Source organism: Symphalangus syndactylus, chromosome 5, assembly GCF_028878055.3.
Source record: "Symphalangus syndactylus isolate Jambi chromosome 5, NHGRI_mSymSyn1-v2.1_pri, whole genome shotgun sequence".
Taxonomy (NCBI): domain Eukaryota; kingdom Metazoa; phylum Chordata; class Mammalia; order Primates; family Hylobatidae; genus Symphalangus; species Symphalangus syndactylus.
In genome coordinates, this window is record NC_072427.2 from 130,742,195 (window position 1) to 130,761,282 (window position 19,088).

General features: G+C 44.7%; 1 protein-coding gene across 3 annotated transcripts in view; it reads left to right on the forward strand.

Annotated features, from left to right (window-relative positions):
• The window catches only part of EHD4 (EH domain containing 4), a 79,071-nt gene that overhangs the window by 5,681 nt on the left and 54,302 nt on the right, over positions 1 to 19,088 (forward strand). For all 3 annotated transcript variants that reach the window (XR_010120853.1, XR_010120852.1, XM_055278845.2), the window contains exon 2: positions 12,421 to 12,597. Coding sequence is in view for 1 of the 3 variants with exons in the window: in XM_055278845.2 (XP_055134820.1) it covers positions 12,421 to 12,597 (177 nt within the window). In the remaining 2 variants the exon portion in view is untranslated. The remainder of the gene's footprint in view (positions 1 to 12,420; positions 12,598 to 19,088) is intronic.

The window sequence follows — 19,088 nt, forward strand, 5'->3', positions numbered from 1 at the left end:
TGGGACATAGAAGTCCTTGCACAGGACTCTTAAGTGAGAGGAAGCAGAGCTTGTGGAGACCCTCCGGGGAAAGTACCAGAGAGGTGGGTAATTGCCTGGGAGGGTAGTGGCTCAGCGCTGTCTCAGAGCTCTTTAGGTTGCAAGTGACAGAAATCCAACCAAAGATAGCTTAGATAAAAAGATAAGAACGTTTTACTGAAACCCAGGATGTGCAAGCTTCAGGCTTGGCCCAGGACTGCAGGAGACACACCAGGACTCTGTTGGCTCTGTGGCCCTCCTCATGTTGGGTTCCTTCTCAGGGGTGGGCAGGCGGCCACCTCCATTTCCAGCCTCGAATTCTGCTGGCTCAGCAGCCCCAGTAAAAGTCTCAGGCTTGAGTCTCATTGGTTTGACCCTGGCCATATGCCCATCCCTGAACCAATCCTTAGGGGCAGGGGCATGAAATGTGGGGAGTGGGGAGGTCAACCCCAACCACGTGGCCTGAGAGCTGGGGAAGGCAGCTCCTGAGGATGCTGCTATCAAGAAAAGGGGATACGAGGCGAGTAAAGCAACGATGACTCCCACAAAAGCCAGGGAGAGAGGTGGTGGTCAGCAGTGTCAGATGCTTCCAGGAAAAGGACTGAAACAGAACCAGTAGATTAGCCTTCGAGAGCCAGGTGACCTTGCCAAGAGGTGTGCCTGTGAGTGGTGGTGAAGGAAGCCAGATGGCACGGGTTGAGGAATGAGTGGGATGTGAGGCATCAAATTCTCAGCAGCTAGGCCTGGGGGAAGGAGGCCTGGGCACAGGCATCACAGGGGTTTGGGTAAAGACGAGCACAACCTCCGCAGAATGACAAGTGGACAGAAGGGAAGCCATGGAGAGGGAGCAGCTGGCATCTCAGAAGACACAGAGGAGGCAAGACTTGGAGCAAAAGTCCTGAAGAGCAGGGCAGGGAGCTGCAGGGCAGGCAGGGCTGGGTGGGGGGGTAGGGGTAGGCAGGAGGGCGGGTAGGTGGGGCGGGGGGTGGGCAGGGGTGCACTGGCAGCTGCAGTCTGAGCAGGGAGGTGCTGCAGGCCAGCAGCTGGGCCAGTCGTCACATCATCCACCTGACAAGCAGCAATGGAGTATTTGGAGAAATGTAGGAGGGGGAAGGCTTTTTCCATCCTGACATTATCTTCCCTAACTCACATTCAGAAGCTGACTTATAGAAGGTGTTCAGTGTACTTTTCAAAACCTCGAACCAGAAGGCCATGGTTCTTTCTGCATGTGGCTGTGCATCAGAATCACTTGGAGGCCTTTTGACATGGATTCCAGGGCCCCACCTCAGACCTCCTGCGTCGAAATCTCTGTGGGTCAGGCTCCAAAATCTGTTTTTGTTTTTCTAAACCATCTCTCACAGTAATTCTTATGCACCCTCCCCTAGGAAACATTTGGGAACCGTTGCTAGATGAAGGTTCAGTTAATGGAGGAATGGAAGAGGGTTAGCCTCAACCCAGAAAAGGGAGGCTGACTTCGCTGAACCTTCCATCTGTTCCAAACTCCATCTGTTCACATTTCTCTCAGTGACTTAGATGAAGACATAGAATTCATGCTTACAAAACTGAGGATTATATAAATATAATTTAATAAATCGGGTTCTTTTTTGCTTAATATGATATGATGAGCATTTTCTTATGTCATTATATAGTCTTCAAAAATAACTTCAATGACTGCATCATAATCTATAGTACAGGTTGGAACATTTAGGTTGTTTCTATTTTTATGCTATTATACATAATGTTGCAATGAACTGAACATTTTTGGCCATAAATCTTTGTATTTCTAGTTTTTTTCTTAGAATAGCCTAAGCATAAATTAATACCTCAAAAAATATAGATAATAGGCTGGGCGCAGCAGCTCACACCTGTAATCCCAGCACTTTGGGAGGCCAAGGTGGACAAATCACTTGACTCCAGGAGTTCGAGATCAGCCTGGGCAACATGGTGAACCCCATCTCTAAAAAAAAAAAATACAAAAATTAGCCAGATGTGGTGGTGCATGCCTGTAGTCCCAGTTACCTGGGAGGCTGAGGTGGGAGGATCACTTGAGCCCAGGTGGTCGAGGCTGCAGTAAGCCGAGATTGCACCACTGAACTCCAGTCTGGGCAACGGAGTGAGGCCTTGTCTCAAAATATATATATATATATATATATATATATATATATATTTTTTTTTTTTTTTCTTTCAGGCTTATATATATTCCTAAATCTATGTATCTATCTTTCTTTTTTAGGAAAGTTATTCCAAATTAGACTCTCACCAGAAATATGAGGATCAGTAATTCACCAAACTGCCAGTAAAACTAATTAAAATTAATTTGATAGGAAAAAAAATTGTTTTAGATAGGGCCTTGCTCTGTTGCCCAGGCTGGAGTGCAGTGATGCCATCATAGCTCACTGCAGCCTCAAACTCCTGGGCTCAAGCAATCCTCCCACCTCAGCCTCTGGAGTAGCTGGGACTACAGGTACATTGCACCACCACACCCAGCCAATTTTTTTTATTTTTTGTAGAGATGGGATCTCGCAGTGCTGTCTAGGCTGGTCTCAAACTCCGGGGCTCAAGTGATCGTCACGCCTTGGCCTCCCAAAGTCCAAAGTGCTGGGATTATAGGCGTGAGCCATGGGGCACTCAGCCAGAACAGAATTATTTTAATTTGTTTATTTCTTACTAGTGACGTTGAACTTATAAAATATATAGTTGTCTTCCATATTACTTTGTGAATTGTCTGAATTGTCTGTGAACTTTGTCCAATTTTCATTTGAAGTGTTGGTCTTGTTTTTTTGTTTTTTTTTTTTTTGAGACGGAGTCTTGCTCTGTCACCCAGGCTGGAGTGCAGTGGCGCGATCTCAGCTCACTGCAAGTTCTGCCTCCCTGGTTCACGCCATTCTCCTGCCTCAGCCTCTGGAGTAGCTGGGACTACAGGCGCCCGCCACCACTCCCGGCTAATTTCTTGCATTTTTAGAAGAGATGGGGTTTCACTGTATTAGCCAGGATGGTCTCGATCCCCTGACCTCGTGATCCACCTGCCTCGGCCTCCCAAAGTGCTGGGATTACAGGCATGAACCACCGAGCCTGGCCCTGGTCTTGTTCTTATAAATAAATGTAAGTGTTTTTCTCAGTAACAGATATCAATCCTTTGTCACAGTTGTAAAAGTGTTTTTCCAGTTTGAAATTTGCCTTGTAATTTTTGTAATAATTTTTCCATGCAGATATATTTAATATTTGTGATCAAATCTAACAATTTTTCCTCTTTTATAATATATTTTATTTTTTGGTTAGAAAATCCTTGTTTATCTTAAGACTCGGGAAATGTTTACTCATATTCTTTTTTTTCTTTTTTTTTTTTTTTTTTTTTTTTTTTTGAGACAGACTCTCACTCTGTCCACCCACACTGGAGTGCAGTAGCACAATCTCGGCTCACTGCAACCTCCACCTTCCAGTTCAAGCGATTCTCGTGCCTCAGCCTCCCAAGTAGCTGGGATTACAGGCATGAGCCACCACGCCTGGCTAATTTTTGTATTTTTTAGTAGAGACAGGGTTTTGCCATGTTAACCAGGCTGGTCTTGAACTCCTGACCTCAAGTGATCTGCCCGTCTTGGCCTGCCAAAGGGCTAGGATTACAGGCGTGAGCCACCGTGTCCTGTCTCTTTTTAAAATAGTATTACTTTTTAAATATTTAACTTTTTAACCCACCTGGAAGTAAAATCTGTCTCAATTATATTGTTTTGGGGTTTTTGTTTGTCTTTTGTCATTTTCTAATACTATTATTAAATAATTCTACCTTTCTCTGCTGTCACATGAGGCTTCCTCATATGCTGTTATTAAATACTATATTGAGTCTGTTAGGACCTTTGTCTCGTGTTATTCTGTTTGTAAATTTTTATGCCAGCACCATACCATCTTAAATATTGTCACTTTGAAATACTTTTTAATAATTTTAGCTCAAGACCCTTCTGCGCTCATTACTCTTTATTTTCCAAATGCTATCAATTCTCATTTTCTGTCATTCTTTGAGAAGAACTTTCTTAGTTAGGGTCTTCAAAACAAACAAACAAAAATTCCCACTGGGATCCATTTGTCCTGGAACTGCATTCTGTCTCTAAGTTACATTTTTGTATTTGCTTTTCCCAAGCAGCAGCTCACCATTGCTTTAACGCAGACCTTCTTGGAAAAGTGATTGATTTACTCACACAGGTCCTATGGAGCACTTATTAATATATTAGGTATTTTATGCCCTGTTGCTCTTGTGAATGGGCTTTTTATTTCTCTTATTTTTTTGGCGGGGTATTGCTGATATGTAAGGAAGCTACTGAGTTGTGCATTTTTGTTTTATATCTGGTCATTTGACTCAAGAAGTTATTCTGACAGCTTGTCAGTAGATTCTCTTATGTTTTCTAGATAGATAACTGTATCAGTTACCTTCCTGATTACTTTGTCTCCCCTTCTGTTCCATATTTCATAATACCAGGAAGTAGGCATTCATATCAAGCTTCTCATCTTAATGGTATTGCCTATGTTATTTCATCTTAAGAGATCATGTCAGCTGGTGGCTTCTTATCTATAAATTAATTGCATTAAGAAATTATCTATTACTAGTTTTAAAAGGATTTCATTTAAATGATTCTATTTGGAGAAAAAAACAAAATGGATATGGAGTTTGTTAGATGCCCTTTAGCCTTTTCCTTTAACCTGTGTTCTGTGGAATGCAGTTGTGGGAGATGATTTGTAAGGGTTCAAAGAAAATAAAAGGGTTCCATAGTCAAGTAACTTTGGGATATGCTGTGTTCCATAACCTCCTCATGATAATTTACAGTGCTCCCAGATCAAAGAGTTTACAACCTAAAGTCTGTTGTCATATTCCTAAATTACAAGTCACAACATCAAAAACACTCAATAAATATTCATTGCATGAGTGAAAGACTGGAAGAACAAATAGGACTGTAAGAAACTGATTGATTCTAGTGAACTTCCCCTCCCTTTCTTTCACCCTCCTCCCAAAACAGAATGGAAGGTGGAGTGGAGCAACTTACAGGTAATGGCAGTAGGTAGACAGCAGTGTGCTTCCAAGCACATCTCAGCCCTGAGGAGTATAAATCCCGTCCACAGCTGGAAAAATAGCCTGCAATGCGAAAAGTTTTACCCAACAAATTCCAGTTTCTTGGTTCAATGACCTAATGTCCATTCCCTTAGTTGGCACAGCAGTTTCAAAGGTGACATCATCTGAACAAACAGTCCTGGTGATAACATGTCAATGATTTAACTAAAGGAAAAATGAAAATAAAACTTAGTTTTCACATTTAAAATGTAAGTGAGGCTGGCGCGGTGGCTCACACCTGTAATCCCAGCATTTTAGAAGGCTGAGGCAGGCAGATCACCTGAGGTCAGGAGTTTGAGACCAGCCTGGACAACATGGTGAAACCCCGTCTCTACTAAAAATACAAAAATTAGCCCAGTGTGTGGGGGACGCCTGTAATCCCAGCTACTTGGGAGGCTGAGGCAGGAGAATCACTTGAACCCAGGAGGCAGAGGTTGCAGTGAGCTGAGATCATGCCACTGCACTCCAGCCTGGGTAACAGAGCAAGACTCCGTCTCAAAAAAAAAAAAAAAAAAAATGTAAATGAAGATCAGCCTTAGTTTTTCAGTAATTCAAAGGAGACTTTTTTAAGTAGATGAGATGTTTGTTCAGGGATGTTTGTCTCAGCATTATTTATAACAGCAAAAAATGGAAAGCTATTTAAATGCGTAACAGGAAATGACAAAACAAATTGATACATATTCAACTTGGAATAGTATACAGCCATTAAAAATCATGTTTTCAAAGAATATTTAATGGTATGAGGAAAAACTAACGGTGAAAAATCAAGATGCAAAATTGTTTAACTTTAATCTCAATTTTATAAACGAAAATTACATTTACTGAAAAATGATGGGATGGAAATACATCAAAATGTTAAAAGTAGTCATTACCCTGTGTTAATGTGGTCTCCTGTAAGCTACTTAACTTGCCATAAGCAGTTTTCTCCTCTATAAACTAGGAATAAAAATACCTACTCCCATGGCAGTGAGGATGAAATAAGCTGAATGTGTGAAATGCATTATAAACTGTACAGTACAGTTTCAGAGTAACCTGTCATTTGTTAGTACTAGAAGCAGTGATAGTGCAGGTTGTACTGTTTTCCTAGGAAATATTTATATATCTTGGCCTATCTTATAAGACTTCGAAAGTAATAAATTCTTGATTCTCCCACTTACTTTTCCTGGTGTGAAACACGAGGATAGATTAAACAATAGAAACTGCCCTTTTTTTTTTTTTTTTTTTTTTTTTTTTGAGATGGAGTCTCACCCAGTCTGGAATGCAGTGGTGCAATTTTGGCTCACTGCAACCTGCGCCTCCCAGGTTCAAGCAATTCTCCTGCCTCATCCTCCCGAGTAGCTGGGATTACAGGTGCACACCACCACGCCCAGCTAATTTTTGTGCTTTTAGTAGAAACGGGGTTTCACCATCTTGGCCAGGGTGGCCTCGAACTCCTGACCTCAGGTGATCCGTCCACCTCAGCCTCTCAAAGTGCTGGGATTACAGGTGTGAGCCACCGTGCCCGGCCAGAAACTGCTCTTAAAACATCTTTCCAGGCTCGAATCAAATCAGAGTAGAAGGACTAACCCTTCCTTTTCATCCCTTTCCTAGTGAAATAGTGGATCAAGTAAGTATTTTCAAGAAAAATATATTACATGAAACTTTCCAATACTTATTTTAAAAATGTTTCAGGCAATCGCAATGAATCGAACCGCCAAACACCATGCACAGATGCCAAGGTATGCACGAACATGTTTTAAGATCCCATTTATCATAACACAAACCATTGCCTTTTTTTTTTTTTTTGAGACGGTGTCTTGCTCTGTCACCCAGGCTGGAGTGCAGCAGCACAATCTCGGCTCACTGCAAGCTCAGCCTCCTGGGTTCACGCCATTCTCCTGCCTCAGCCTCCTGAGTAGCTGGGACTACAGATGCCCACCACCATGCCTGGCTAATTTTATTTTTGTATTTTTAGTAGAGACGGGGTTTCACCGTGTTAGCCAGGATGGTCTCGATCTCCTGACCTCATGATCCACCCGTTTCGGCCTCCCAAAGTGCTGGGATTACAGGCGTGAGCCACCACGCCCAGCCCACACAAACCATTTCTTTAGATTTGGCTTGAGAATTTAAAAATAATGCTCATACAACACTCAAAATATATGTGCCGTATTATTTTTAAAATCTTACATGTGTTTATTTGTTATGATTCACAGGATACATTCCTGTAAACATTCCCAGTGGAACCCGTCGGCCTCTCAGGCTCTGATTTAGGGTGGGTAGTGTCCTCATAGGACTAGTAAGAAATCCTTCATCTTAATAAACCACTTAACCCATTTGAGCCTTAGTTTCCTCATCTGTAAAATAGGGATAGAAATAGTACCTGCCCATAAGGTAGTTAGGGTGAAATGAGACTATTCATGTAAAGACTTTAGCACATAATGAGTCCTCAAACGTTAGGTATATTTCTTTAAAGTGTAATGCTTTGCCCACTACACCAGGCACCAGTGTGACAGTCAAAATCCAGATAATGCAGGATGAATATCCAGGGGAATCAAAGTTTGAATATTGTGCCACTTAGATTTGTTTGGTTTTCATTCATTCTTAAGCTCATCGTTGAGAAGATGGTGCTTGGACATACTGATAGTATCTCTGTTTTCAATATCATGAGAGTTTTTTTCTTCCCCCTGTCATAAATGACATTCACTTCTATGAAGTGAAAAAAAAAAAAATTCTAGCCTAAGCAATGAAAAAAAGAAGACACCATCCATATATACTCTTGCATCAAAGTAGCTCTGTGAGCTTGGGCTGAATGCTGGCAGCCGAGGTGCCCCAGAGCCACTTGGATGAGTCTGAACTGGGGACCTCATCAGACCAGGACAAGGGGATGTCAGGTCTCCCATCCACCCCACCATCCCTTCCACCCAGCTGCTTGGAATCCAAATGTCCGTACCTTTTTATGTGGATGGCTTGGCTCGAGAACCTTGGAGCAATCACTGCTGGAATTGGCAGGCCTCTCTGAGAACACAGGAAAGGGGGAGCAAAGTGGAGCCAAGGACAAAAATCAAGTCTCCAAAGCACAGGATGCCTGTGGAGGGGCTAATCAGCTCTGAATCACAGTGGTCTTCCTGTGTCCTCTTGTTCCTTTGAATTGTTGTTATTGCAGATAATACTAGAGTCCCTGAAACTCGTAGCTTTGGGAAAGCCTCTGAGGCACTCCCACCGTGAGAAATGTCTAACACAGTTGATCAGGCTGTCTGTCCCGTGTGGCTGTGTGATTGACCCATTTATGCACATTGCACCTCAGCATCAGCTCAGACTCTTCCATTCCAGCTTGCTGTGTGTGGATCCATCACTTCATTCTCCCTTTTTCCATGTCAGATACTTGGTGTCTTCGTTGTTCTGAGTTCCCTCACTGCACTGACACGTACTTGCCTACCCAGCAGTGTGACATAAGTGAATCTGAGTTTCTGCAGTCCCCCAGTGAAAAATCTTCTTCAGGGCAATCAGCTTAGAGTGTCATGTGTCAACTCAGGGATCTGCCAGGTCCTGCTTAGAGCACCAGGGAGCTGGGGGCAGCGTGGGACCCCAGGGTGATGGTGCTGTGCCTGGTGTAAGAGCAGAAGTCTGGGGCCAGGAGAAAGGGGCTGCAAGTTCTGGATCCTGTGTGGCCACCCTGTGAGTTTGACCAGCAGCAAGCCATGTTCCTGCGCTAACCCTCAGCATTGTCGCTTATAAAGATAAGAGGCTGAATCAAATCATTCCTACCAGACTCCAGGTTTCTAAAGTACTGAGTATATAGACCATGCCCTGAAGGAAATGACAGCCCAAGAGAGGAGAGGAAACAGGCCCTCAAATAACACCAGCACAAGCTGTTAAAGGTCAGCTCTGCAAGATCCCCATTTGAGTTTATTATTTATTTATTTATTTAGAGATAGGGTCTCACTCTGTCACCTAGGCTGGAGTGCTGTGACATGTTCACAGCTCACTGCAGCTTCGACCTCCCTGGGCTCAAGCGACCCTTCCACCCCAGCCTCTTAAGTAGCTGGGACTACAGGTGCACGCCACCACACCTGGTTAATTTTTGTATGTTTTGTAGAGATGGGTTTTCTCCATGTTGCCCAGGCTAGTCTCGAACTCCTAGGCCAAGCGATCCTCCCACTGCAGCCTCCCAAAATGCTAGGATTACAGGCACGAGCCACCGCTGCCAGCAAGACCCCCATTTTAAAGGCTTCTAACATATGGTGTCAAACTGCTTTTTAGTGAAGTTAGACCAACTTATTCCCCCACCAACACATATAAGGGTGTTTATCTCACAGGACCCTTGCCAGCATTGATGATTCCGAGTTTTCAAAAATTTGTTAATATGCTCTGTCTTTACTGGTATTTCTTTGATAGTGAAATTGAACATTGAATGTTAACTTTGTATTATTTGTGAGAGAAAGTATCACCAAACAAATTGATAATGCAAGCAAGCTTTATAATACAGTAATTCTTCCTAATTCTATTTCTTCCTCTGTGTCTGAGATCCAGAGATTGATTTACCAAGGTCACAGTCAAAGGGGGACACCTTTGACTTCAAATTATTTCACATTTGAAGCACACTTTAAAAATAATTTATTGTTAAAGTTCTGTCCGATAGGGTCGCTACTTAGAAAACTCTGGCTTCGATTACAATATAAACTTGAAAGTAGGAAACATCTGCTCTTCTTTAAACAATTTTTTCATTTATATTTTTCCTTGAAACCCCTGTTATTTCAAAAGTAGTGGGATTTGCTGTACTTGTACAGAAATGAAACATCAGAAAGTAATTCAGGCACTCCTTGACAGTGATGTCTGACTTCAACACCTGTGCTGTGTGAGTGATTGTCCAGCTGGGGACTCACTGCTCAACTACGATATCCGTATGCTCACCTCCCTGGCCCGGAATCTGGAGGGCCTCATCCTGGCCAGGCTTGGTGAAGGTGCCGAGAAGGGGCCGTGTTGCCACGAGCCACCCAAGGTGGAGCTCCACACTGAGCTCTTCCCCGAAAAGCACACGCTGCAGTTCTCGTCTGGTTCATCCCTTTAATCAGTGAGCGTGACCTTTTGTAGGCCATCTTGGCCAGCCCACCGTTGCTGTTAGCACTGATTCTGGAGCAAAGTGCCTGTCAAGCTTCAAACCCACTCCCGCACCTCACATTTTCATGAATTGCGAACCGTGTGTGCTGCGGGGAGCTGGGCGACACTGGCTGCTGTTCTCCCAAGCCCCTCCCTCCCCAGCAGTCTCCCCTCCCTCGGTCTCTCCTACCAGCCTCCAGACATAGCCCCATCCAGGCCACAGGGCGTAAAAATCAAACTGAACGTGAGTGGAGGCAAGAGTGTGATCTGGCTTTGAATTCCAGCCTCGCTGGTGAATGACTTCACACTTGAGATCCCAGAGGGGCTGTAAAACCTAAATTCCACATTCCCGTGGGTATATGGAGTCCACACGCTCTGCATACACTCCACAGAGGCTGGAGTTTCACAGAGTGGGCATCCCTCACAGTAACTTTTACCAGCATTTCTCAGATTTGTGTGGAATGTGTAAGAATTGATCAACACGAACGTTTCTAGGCTATTAGGGACACAAAGGTTTTGATGGAGAAACTTTTGAAGATATTTTAAAAATTAAATCTGAACACATTTTGAAATGGTAGCACCTCCTGAGCCCAGCTTTACTCCAGGGAGAGTAGGGAGAGCTGGCCTTTGTTGTCAGGGTGGCCAGAGGACCGTGCAGGGGGATGTTGTGGAGAGCTCTTCCCCTCACCTGAGAGGAAATGGGGGTCCTCGTCCCTCATGCCAAGTGCCACACCCTGGGATGAGGCCCTGAACTTTGCTTTGCTCTTCACCCCTGAGCAAACCACTAACTCAAGGCCATTTCTGAAGACAGTGCAAGTTCTGGAGTCTGAATGCTTGCATTCCATTTCCACTGGAACGTCCACTGTGTGACCTTGGGCAAGCCGCTTGGCCTCTCTGATGCCTCAGTTTTCCCACCTGTAAATGAAACGAGGATAATGTCATCATCCACCTCAGAGCGTGAAGTGAAACAACATAGAAGGCTCCGTGCCATACCAGGAATATAGCGAGCACTCAGTAAATGCCGTGTGCTATTAGCAGATTTTTTCTCTAAATTTAGAGATAAAAGATATCATCAGATAGATTTACTGTAAATTTAGGAGACATATTTTAATGGTGTATCTATTCTGGAGTGCCACAACTTCACAGAAATGTAGAAACTTTGGATGATGTGAAAACTAGTAATGACATCAATTAAAGGTTTAGAATATAGCCCCTTAAGGTTGCTAAACAATTTCAGTTTTAGGCCAGGCACGGTGGCTCATGCCTGTAATCCCAGTACTTTGGGAGGCCAAGGTAAGTGGATAGCTTGAGCCCAGGCATTCAAGACCAGCCTGGGCAACATGGTGAAACCCTATTTCTACAAAAAATTAGCTAGGTATGGTGGCGTGTGTCTGTAGTCCCAGCTATTTGGGAGGCTGAGGCAGGAGGATTGTTGGAGCCCAGGAGGTCGAGGCAGCAGTGAGTCGAGATTGCACCACTGCACTCCAGCCAGCCTGGGCAACAGAGCAAGACCCAGTCTCAAAAAAAAATTTTTTTTCCAGTTTTATTTACGTAGAAAACATAGGTCTAAATGGTGTCTTAATTTCTCATTCTTTTAAAGATGGAAAAATTGTGTTTGGCATTTGATAGAATTCAGCACTTTCTCTCTTTCCCTGGAAATAGTCACAGATTGTGGGCTTACACTGGAATCAGTCAGAACTTTTTAGAAACAAAGAAATAGTTTAGGACCAAATAGACTGTTAGTTGCAGGAATGGGGAGCTGCAGAAGGCTGTGCAGGTTTTTTCCCTTGAGCCCCTTCAAGGCTTATAAGGTGAAGATCATCCTCCTGGCATGGTTGGGACATGAGTCTGCCCTCATCAGCTCAGACACCTTGCAGGGCCCATAAACAAGTAATTATAGTACACGTGCTGAGCACCACGCTGGCAGCAGGCACGGGGTGCCCAGGGACCACAGAAGAGGAGTCCCCACATGGAGGTCAGGGAGGCTCCCCTAAGGGAGCTGAGCCTGAACAGAGCTTCCAGGATGCCCAGGAGCCAGCACGGTACACTTCCCTTGGGGTAGCATCTGTTGCATCAACAGAAATGCAAAGAAGGATCACTGTGCTTTTCTTGGGGGTTATGTTTCTGCATTTTTAAATGATTATGTAAAAAAATTGGTAATCCCAGGCAGCTTTCTGGCCCCTTACTTTGTGATAAGATGCTAAGCTTTCTCTTCTTCTTCCCTCTCCCAGATACCTACTGGAGCAGGATTTCCCGGGCATGAGGATTGGTCCAGAGCCCACCACTGACTCCTTCATCGCCGTGATGTATGGAGAGACTGAGGGCAGCACCCCAGGGAATGCTTTAGTCGTGGACCCCAAAAAGCCATTTAGAAAGCTCAGTCGCTTTGGAAACGCTTTCCTGAATCGGTAAGGACCAGCAAGCCTGTTTAAACCTTTTCTTTGAATTGCTGCCAGTTACATATAAAGGTTCAAAAACAGAAGAACAAAGAATCTCTGCTCTAGAAGTCATACAAAATATGTTTATCATATTAAGATATTTGAAAGACTATCATAGGAAATGATCATTTATGCCTATTCTGGGTAACTTGAGAGGGCAGAGCTAAGGCCCAGGATTAGACATTATAAGGCTGCACAGGGCCAGGTGTGTGGCTCATGCTTGTAATCCAGCACTTTGGGAGGCCGAGGCAAAAGGATTGTTCGAAGCCAGGAGTTTGAGACCAGCTTGGACAACGAAGTGAGACCCTGTCTCTGCAAAAAATTTTAAAAGTTAAAAAATAAAAATGCTTACAGTATAAGGAACAAATTTCTAATAATTTGAGCTGCACAGAAATGGATTAGGCTGCCTCATGAGGCAGTGAGCTCCCCGTCACTGGCAATGTTAAGCACTGGTTACACAGACACCTCTCAGGCGTGGTGCACTGGGCTTCTGCAGTCAGAAAACTTAGCCCAGAGGACCCCTAAGCTTCACTGGACACTCGGGTTTTACCTGCTGACTCCAGGACAGATCCCCTCACCTCCCTGGCTGTCCCTTTTGCTTCTCACTCCCAGCTTTGAGCTGTTTCTTTATTCATCAGAGCAGGGCCAGGGAAACAGTGAAAAACATGAAAAGCTGATTTTCTTACCTGGTTTTTTTGGGGGGGTTTTTTTTTGGGTTTTTTTTTGTTGTTTTTTTGTGTGGGGAAGATAGAGTCTCACTCTGTCTCCCAGGCTGGAGTGCAGTGGCATGATCTCTGCTCACTGCAACCTCCGCCTCCCAGGTTCAAGCAATTCTCCTGCCTCAGCCTCCCAAGTAGCTGGGATTACAGGCACCCACCACCACACCCAGCTAATTTTCATATTTTTAGTAGAGACGGGGTTTCACCATGTTGGCCAAGCTGGTCTCAAACTCCTGACCTCAGGTGATCCACCCGCCTCGGCTTCCCAAAGTGCTGGGATTATACGTGTGAGCCACTGCACCCAGCCTACGTGGTCATTATTTTATAGATGTAAAGTTGTGGGATCACTGAGGTTCTGCCTTACTTGGAGATGTGTTTTATTTGTACTCCTCCCATAACCTTTCATTAGAGTTCCCAGTGGAACTGAGGGCTGCTAGGGGTGGGGAAAACAGGCTGGCTGGTGCCACTGCCTGCAGCTCTGCCCTTTCCCACTGGATCTGCCTTCCTTCCTCCCTCCTGCACCTCCCATTTGCTACCCCTAGCCTTTGTGTAATGCTTTTCCCTTTTTTCCTATCATCCCTCTCCCACCCCTTTATTTCCCTCTTTCCTGGGTCTAGCTTTCATGTGGCTGATTTGGGGGAGTGGATTGTAGGAGGCACAGAGCTAGGGAGGGTCATCTGAGCCTCTTTAGGGAGAGGAAGTAGCATTAGAGCTGACAGTCCACATCTCCTTTCTAGAAGTTTTTAAAAATAGGAACGGATCCTCCCAGCTGGCTGCTGTCCTCCCAAAGGCCGAAGCACCTCATGGCACAGCTCCAGGGGCACCATTCACGTGGCCTGTGGAATGAATGATGTGCTGGATGCTGTGGTTGTGCACTGGCTCGGCCAAGGGCCACCCAGGCCCCTCCACAGGTGCCTTCTGTGGAAGATGGAACTCTCCGGGGAGCTGAACTCTCCATTAGGGGCTTTTTGATGCTTCTATTGCAAATCAAAGAACGCACCCAGGGAACTTGACAGTGGGATGAACAGAAACGTGCAGGTGATGTGGAAGGAGTCGCAGAGAAGTTCCATCTTATTACTGATGGTGATAGGAACACTGTCCAGGTGATTTTTTCCAACTTGCAGGGCTGACTTTTCTAGGAGGAGTTTACTCTTCAACTCCAGAGCTGACTTGGTTGGCACCGGAGTGTCTCACTGTGAGATAGGGGGTTAAGCCCTGGGCGGGAGAACCCCAGAGGGTCAACTCTCCAGATCTCTCAGGACAGAGTGGCCCAGGGTGGAGGGGAAGTGGACCAGAAGAGGAGGCCCCAGAAAGTTCAAGGCACAGGATCTGTCTCTGTGGAAGGCTTCCCTGGGGTCCTCTGATTTCATTGCCACTGCCCTTTGCCTGAGGCTTTTTTTGCCCAACAAAGGCTTAATGAAATAAGCTGCCACTTTTTTCAAATTCCCTCTTTGTGAAGTCCGAATTCACAAGGGAGAAACCAGGAAAAGTGGTTATTGGCTTGTTTTATTTTGGCAAATGATTTACTTTCCTAACAAAAAAAAATGTTTTGTTTTTTTTTTCTCAGATCCCAAGCACATGACAGATGAGTACAGAAAATAAGTTTTTAGGAACGATTTTGAAAGGCAAAGCTCGTGTTTCAGAATTTAAAACTTGCTGAAAATAATCCATGCCTTATAGTAAAAGCAACTGTCAATTGAATTCAGAATAACATATAGAAAAATAAGAGCAAATAATTATATGGCATTTATGTGTCAGGTTCTGTTCTAGACTTATGTATTAGCTTTAAATCCTCACAGAACCCCTGTGACACGGTGCTACTGTTATCCTCAGTGGAGGGGAAGGAATCAAGGCATAAAGAGGTTACTTTAATTTCTGGGGGTCACTCCACCAGTGAGATCAGTGCTGGGATTGGAACCCAGGCCAGCTGATGAATAGTATGATGTTTGGACTGGGAATCACTGCTCAGTGCCCCCTATTTAATTCGTAAGGCTGTCCCTAATATAGCCCTCCAGTAATGATAATGAAGATGACGGTGATTATGTCCCAAGTCATCACTTACATAATTTCATGTACATTATTCTTTTAGGGTTGATATCGCAGACAATACTGTGGCCAATCTACAAATGAGAAAGCAGAAAGCAAAGACATGACTTGCTCAGGGAGAGGCCATCATCAGGGAGAGGCAGAGAGAGGATTGGAATCCAGGTTTCCCCTTCTCCCCTGTCCCGCATCCCATGCCTCTGCTCAGCACCAGCCAAGAGGAGTTTCTGGCCTTCTAGCCAAGTGTGTGTCAAGCTCACGTGTAAGGGACATGCCTCATGTAAACTCATAGCTACTTAAGAGTAAACAGCCTGATTAAGTAGTATCCACAGGACAGCACCACTGCGTCACACAGCAGTTATTTAAGAAAGAGTCAATTAGTTAGGGCGTTCAAATGTGTGTACATAATTATAGCTTCCGTCTGGGAACAGCACAGGGTTAGCACTAGAGGCAAACCTCTTTTCACATAGCATACTTCTCTGGGAACTAGGTCAAAATGTAACACCTAGTAAAGAAAATTGCTTGTTTTCTATGGAGAACTTTCTCCCCCAAGCAGCCACACCAGAATCTCTCTGCAACAGATCGTCATTACCTGGCCTTCTCCTTAAGGAGTGCTGGCTTGGGCATCTGCCCCCAGGGGCATCTTTAAAAGAGTTCAGTACCAGGTGATACCTGGAGGGGGACAACACCCTCCACCATTAAGCAAACCAGCAGAGCCCAAGTCACAGCCTCCCAGGCTGGCTTCTAAGGAGCGACAAGGGAGTCTATGGTGCATTTCTGAGAAATGAAGATAAATTCCTCAAAAGGTTTATATTAGAGAAATTCCATACTTGAACAATAAAAGGAGTTTAGTGTAGAACACACAGAGGTCTATGGAAATGGCTTTAGTGGGACTTTCTGAAACTCCAGCAGACTGCTGTGCTCAGGACGAATTCCTCAGCGGCCCATCTGGGAGCGGCTCTGGGGAGGTGCTTGTTGACGTTCCAGAGGTTGCTATCAGGAGGCAGTTGCCCCCCACAGAGGAGGAGACAGCCAAGGGCACCCAGAGCATTGCATCCTCGGAGACGCCAGGGTACTTGGGTCAGTTCAAGAAGTGCCAGGCATTGGGGTCTGACATTTCCCCCTGCAGTCTGCTTTTGAATAAGATATTATGTTATTCCTCAATCTCCTTTTCTAAAAAATGGTAATATGTATATTTTCAAGTTCAGATAGCTATAGATATTTTTAACTAGGATCTAGAATTATTTTAAATTGTTATCTTCCACAGAAGAAATTCTTAATCTCATGTACTTCCTCATTGCCTGTTTCTTTCTGAAAAATTACTTGAATCACTGGCCCCGGGAATTGAAATTTCGAAACTTCCCTTTGAGCTGAAGGAATGTGAACAGCCCTTCCAGGGCTCGGTCATTTTAGCTGGGCCTGATGATGGTGATGATAAACAACCACTGTCTTATGCTTGAATGATATTCCCCCATCATAAAATACTCAGGTGTATTATTGGGCTTCTACTCCATTTGTTACTTCTGTGTTTGTAATTAAGCAAGGCTTCACTCAGTTTAGCTTTTGAGTTTTGATTTTTTTTTTTTTTTTGAGATGGAGTCTCACTCTGTCGCTCAGGCTGGAGCGCAGCGGTACAATCTCGCCTCACTGCAACCTCCACCTCCCGGGTTGAAGTGATTCTCCTCCCTTAGCCTCTGGAGTAGCTGGGATTACAGGTGCCCACCACCACACCCGGCTACTTTTTGTATTTTTAGTAGAGACAAGGTTTCACCATGTTGGCGAGGCTGGTCTTGAATTCCTGACCTCAGGTGATCCACCTGCCTCGGCCTCCCAAAGTGCTGGGATTACAGGCATGAGCCACCATGCCTGACCGAATTTATATATATGTGTGTATATATATATACAGGGTCTCACTCTGTTGCCCAGGCTGGAGTGCGGAGGCACAATCACAGCTCACTGCAGCCTCAACTTCTGCTCCAGTGATCCTTCCACCTCAGCTTCCCGATTGCTGGTACTACAGGCATGTGCCACCATGCCCAGCTAATTTTTGTGTTTTTTGTAGAGACAGGGTTTTGCCATATTGACCAGGCTGGTCTTGAACTCCTGGGCCCAAGCAGTCTACCCACCTTGGCCTCCCAGAGTGCTGTGATTACAGGCATGAGACACTGTGCCCAGCCAAGTTTTGAATATTTCATAGTCACTGTGTACCACTGGGAATTTTTAAAAACTGACTTACTAAAGTTCACAGCATCAGTCCAAGCATGTGCTGCTTCCCCCAGCCAATTTAGCTGCAGAAATTAAGGAAAACAGGCTCTTGCCAAGAATCACTCTTGATTCACCAGCAAAATAATTTTTTTTTAATCTGAGGGAATAACTGGGTTGTCTTATGCATGTGTGTTGTGGTTCATTTATCTGTAATAAACTTGCTGAAGCTTTCCCCATTATTCTTTAATCTCAAGATTTGTTGGCCAGCCACGGTGGCTCACACCTATAATCCCAGCACTTTGGGAGGCCGAGGCAGGCCGATTGCTTGAGCCCAGGAGTTTGAGACCAACCTGGGCAACACAGCGAGAGACCTTGTCTCTAAAATAATAATAATAATAATAAAGATTTGTGGTAGTTCCCTGGTCACTAAACCATCGGTTTTTGTTTTTTTTTTGGAGACAGAATCTTGCTCTGTCACCTATGCTGGAGTGCAATGGTGCAATCTTGGCTCACTGCAACCTCTGCCTCCCAGGTTCAAGCAATTCTCTGCCTCAGCCTCCCGAGTAGCTGTGATTACAGGTGCTCACCACCACGCCCGGATAATTTTTGTATTTTTAGTAGAGACAGGGTTTCACCGTGTTGGCCAGGCTGATTTGAACTCCTGACCTCGTGATCCACCTGCCTTGGCCTCCCAAAGTGCTGGGATTACAGGCATGAGCCACCGCGCCCAGCCTAAACCATTGTTCTTGACTGGCAGCTGTCTGTACCTTTCTGGTCCTGACATTCCAGAAATGCCTTTCTCCCTGGGGTCAGGCAGACCTTCCTGGCTGGGTCATTGCACTGGGCTTTCCCCTGTGGCAGTCAGGAGGGGATTTATAAAAGTACATATTTAAGTTGAACCATATGAAATTGGCATTCTTAAACAATCTTTAACCTTTAAAAGTGGTAATTAGTTTCAATCTAATAGGGCAACCAGGGGCTTTGCTGTAATCTGGATGTGAAATTCAGTTCCTAGTTCCTCCTAGGCACTGGAAGATAAGATCAGCCATTTGTGGTAGGACCATATAATAAGAATTATTACAGTTCAGTTGTCAAAATCTTTTTTGTGGGTTGTGTCCTATTTACTCTGCAAATTTAGGAAGTTGTATTATCTCTCTGGTTTTACCCTCATCAATAAAGTGGGCTGGTGAAAAGAAGTACTTTGAAACAATTCTGTACTCTCTCCATTGTAAGCTTAGGTTTATTTGAACCTAATGGCAAACCTGGAAGTCCGCAGGGCTGGTAGAATTGCTCAGAGAGGTTTAGAGACCTGTGCAAGGTCAAGGTCTCAGAATGAGTAAGGGAGACACATCTGGAGCCCAAACCTCCTACCTCCTGTTCCCCACCCTGACACTCCACACCACTAGGTAGAGAGCAAACCACACAAGGAAGCCTCTTTAGGGGTGAGTTCCAGGGCTGTGGCACGTCACCCCTTTGTTTTAGGATGTTGCCCTG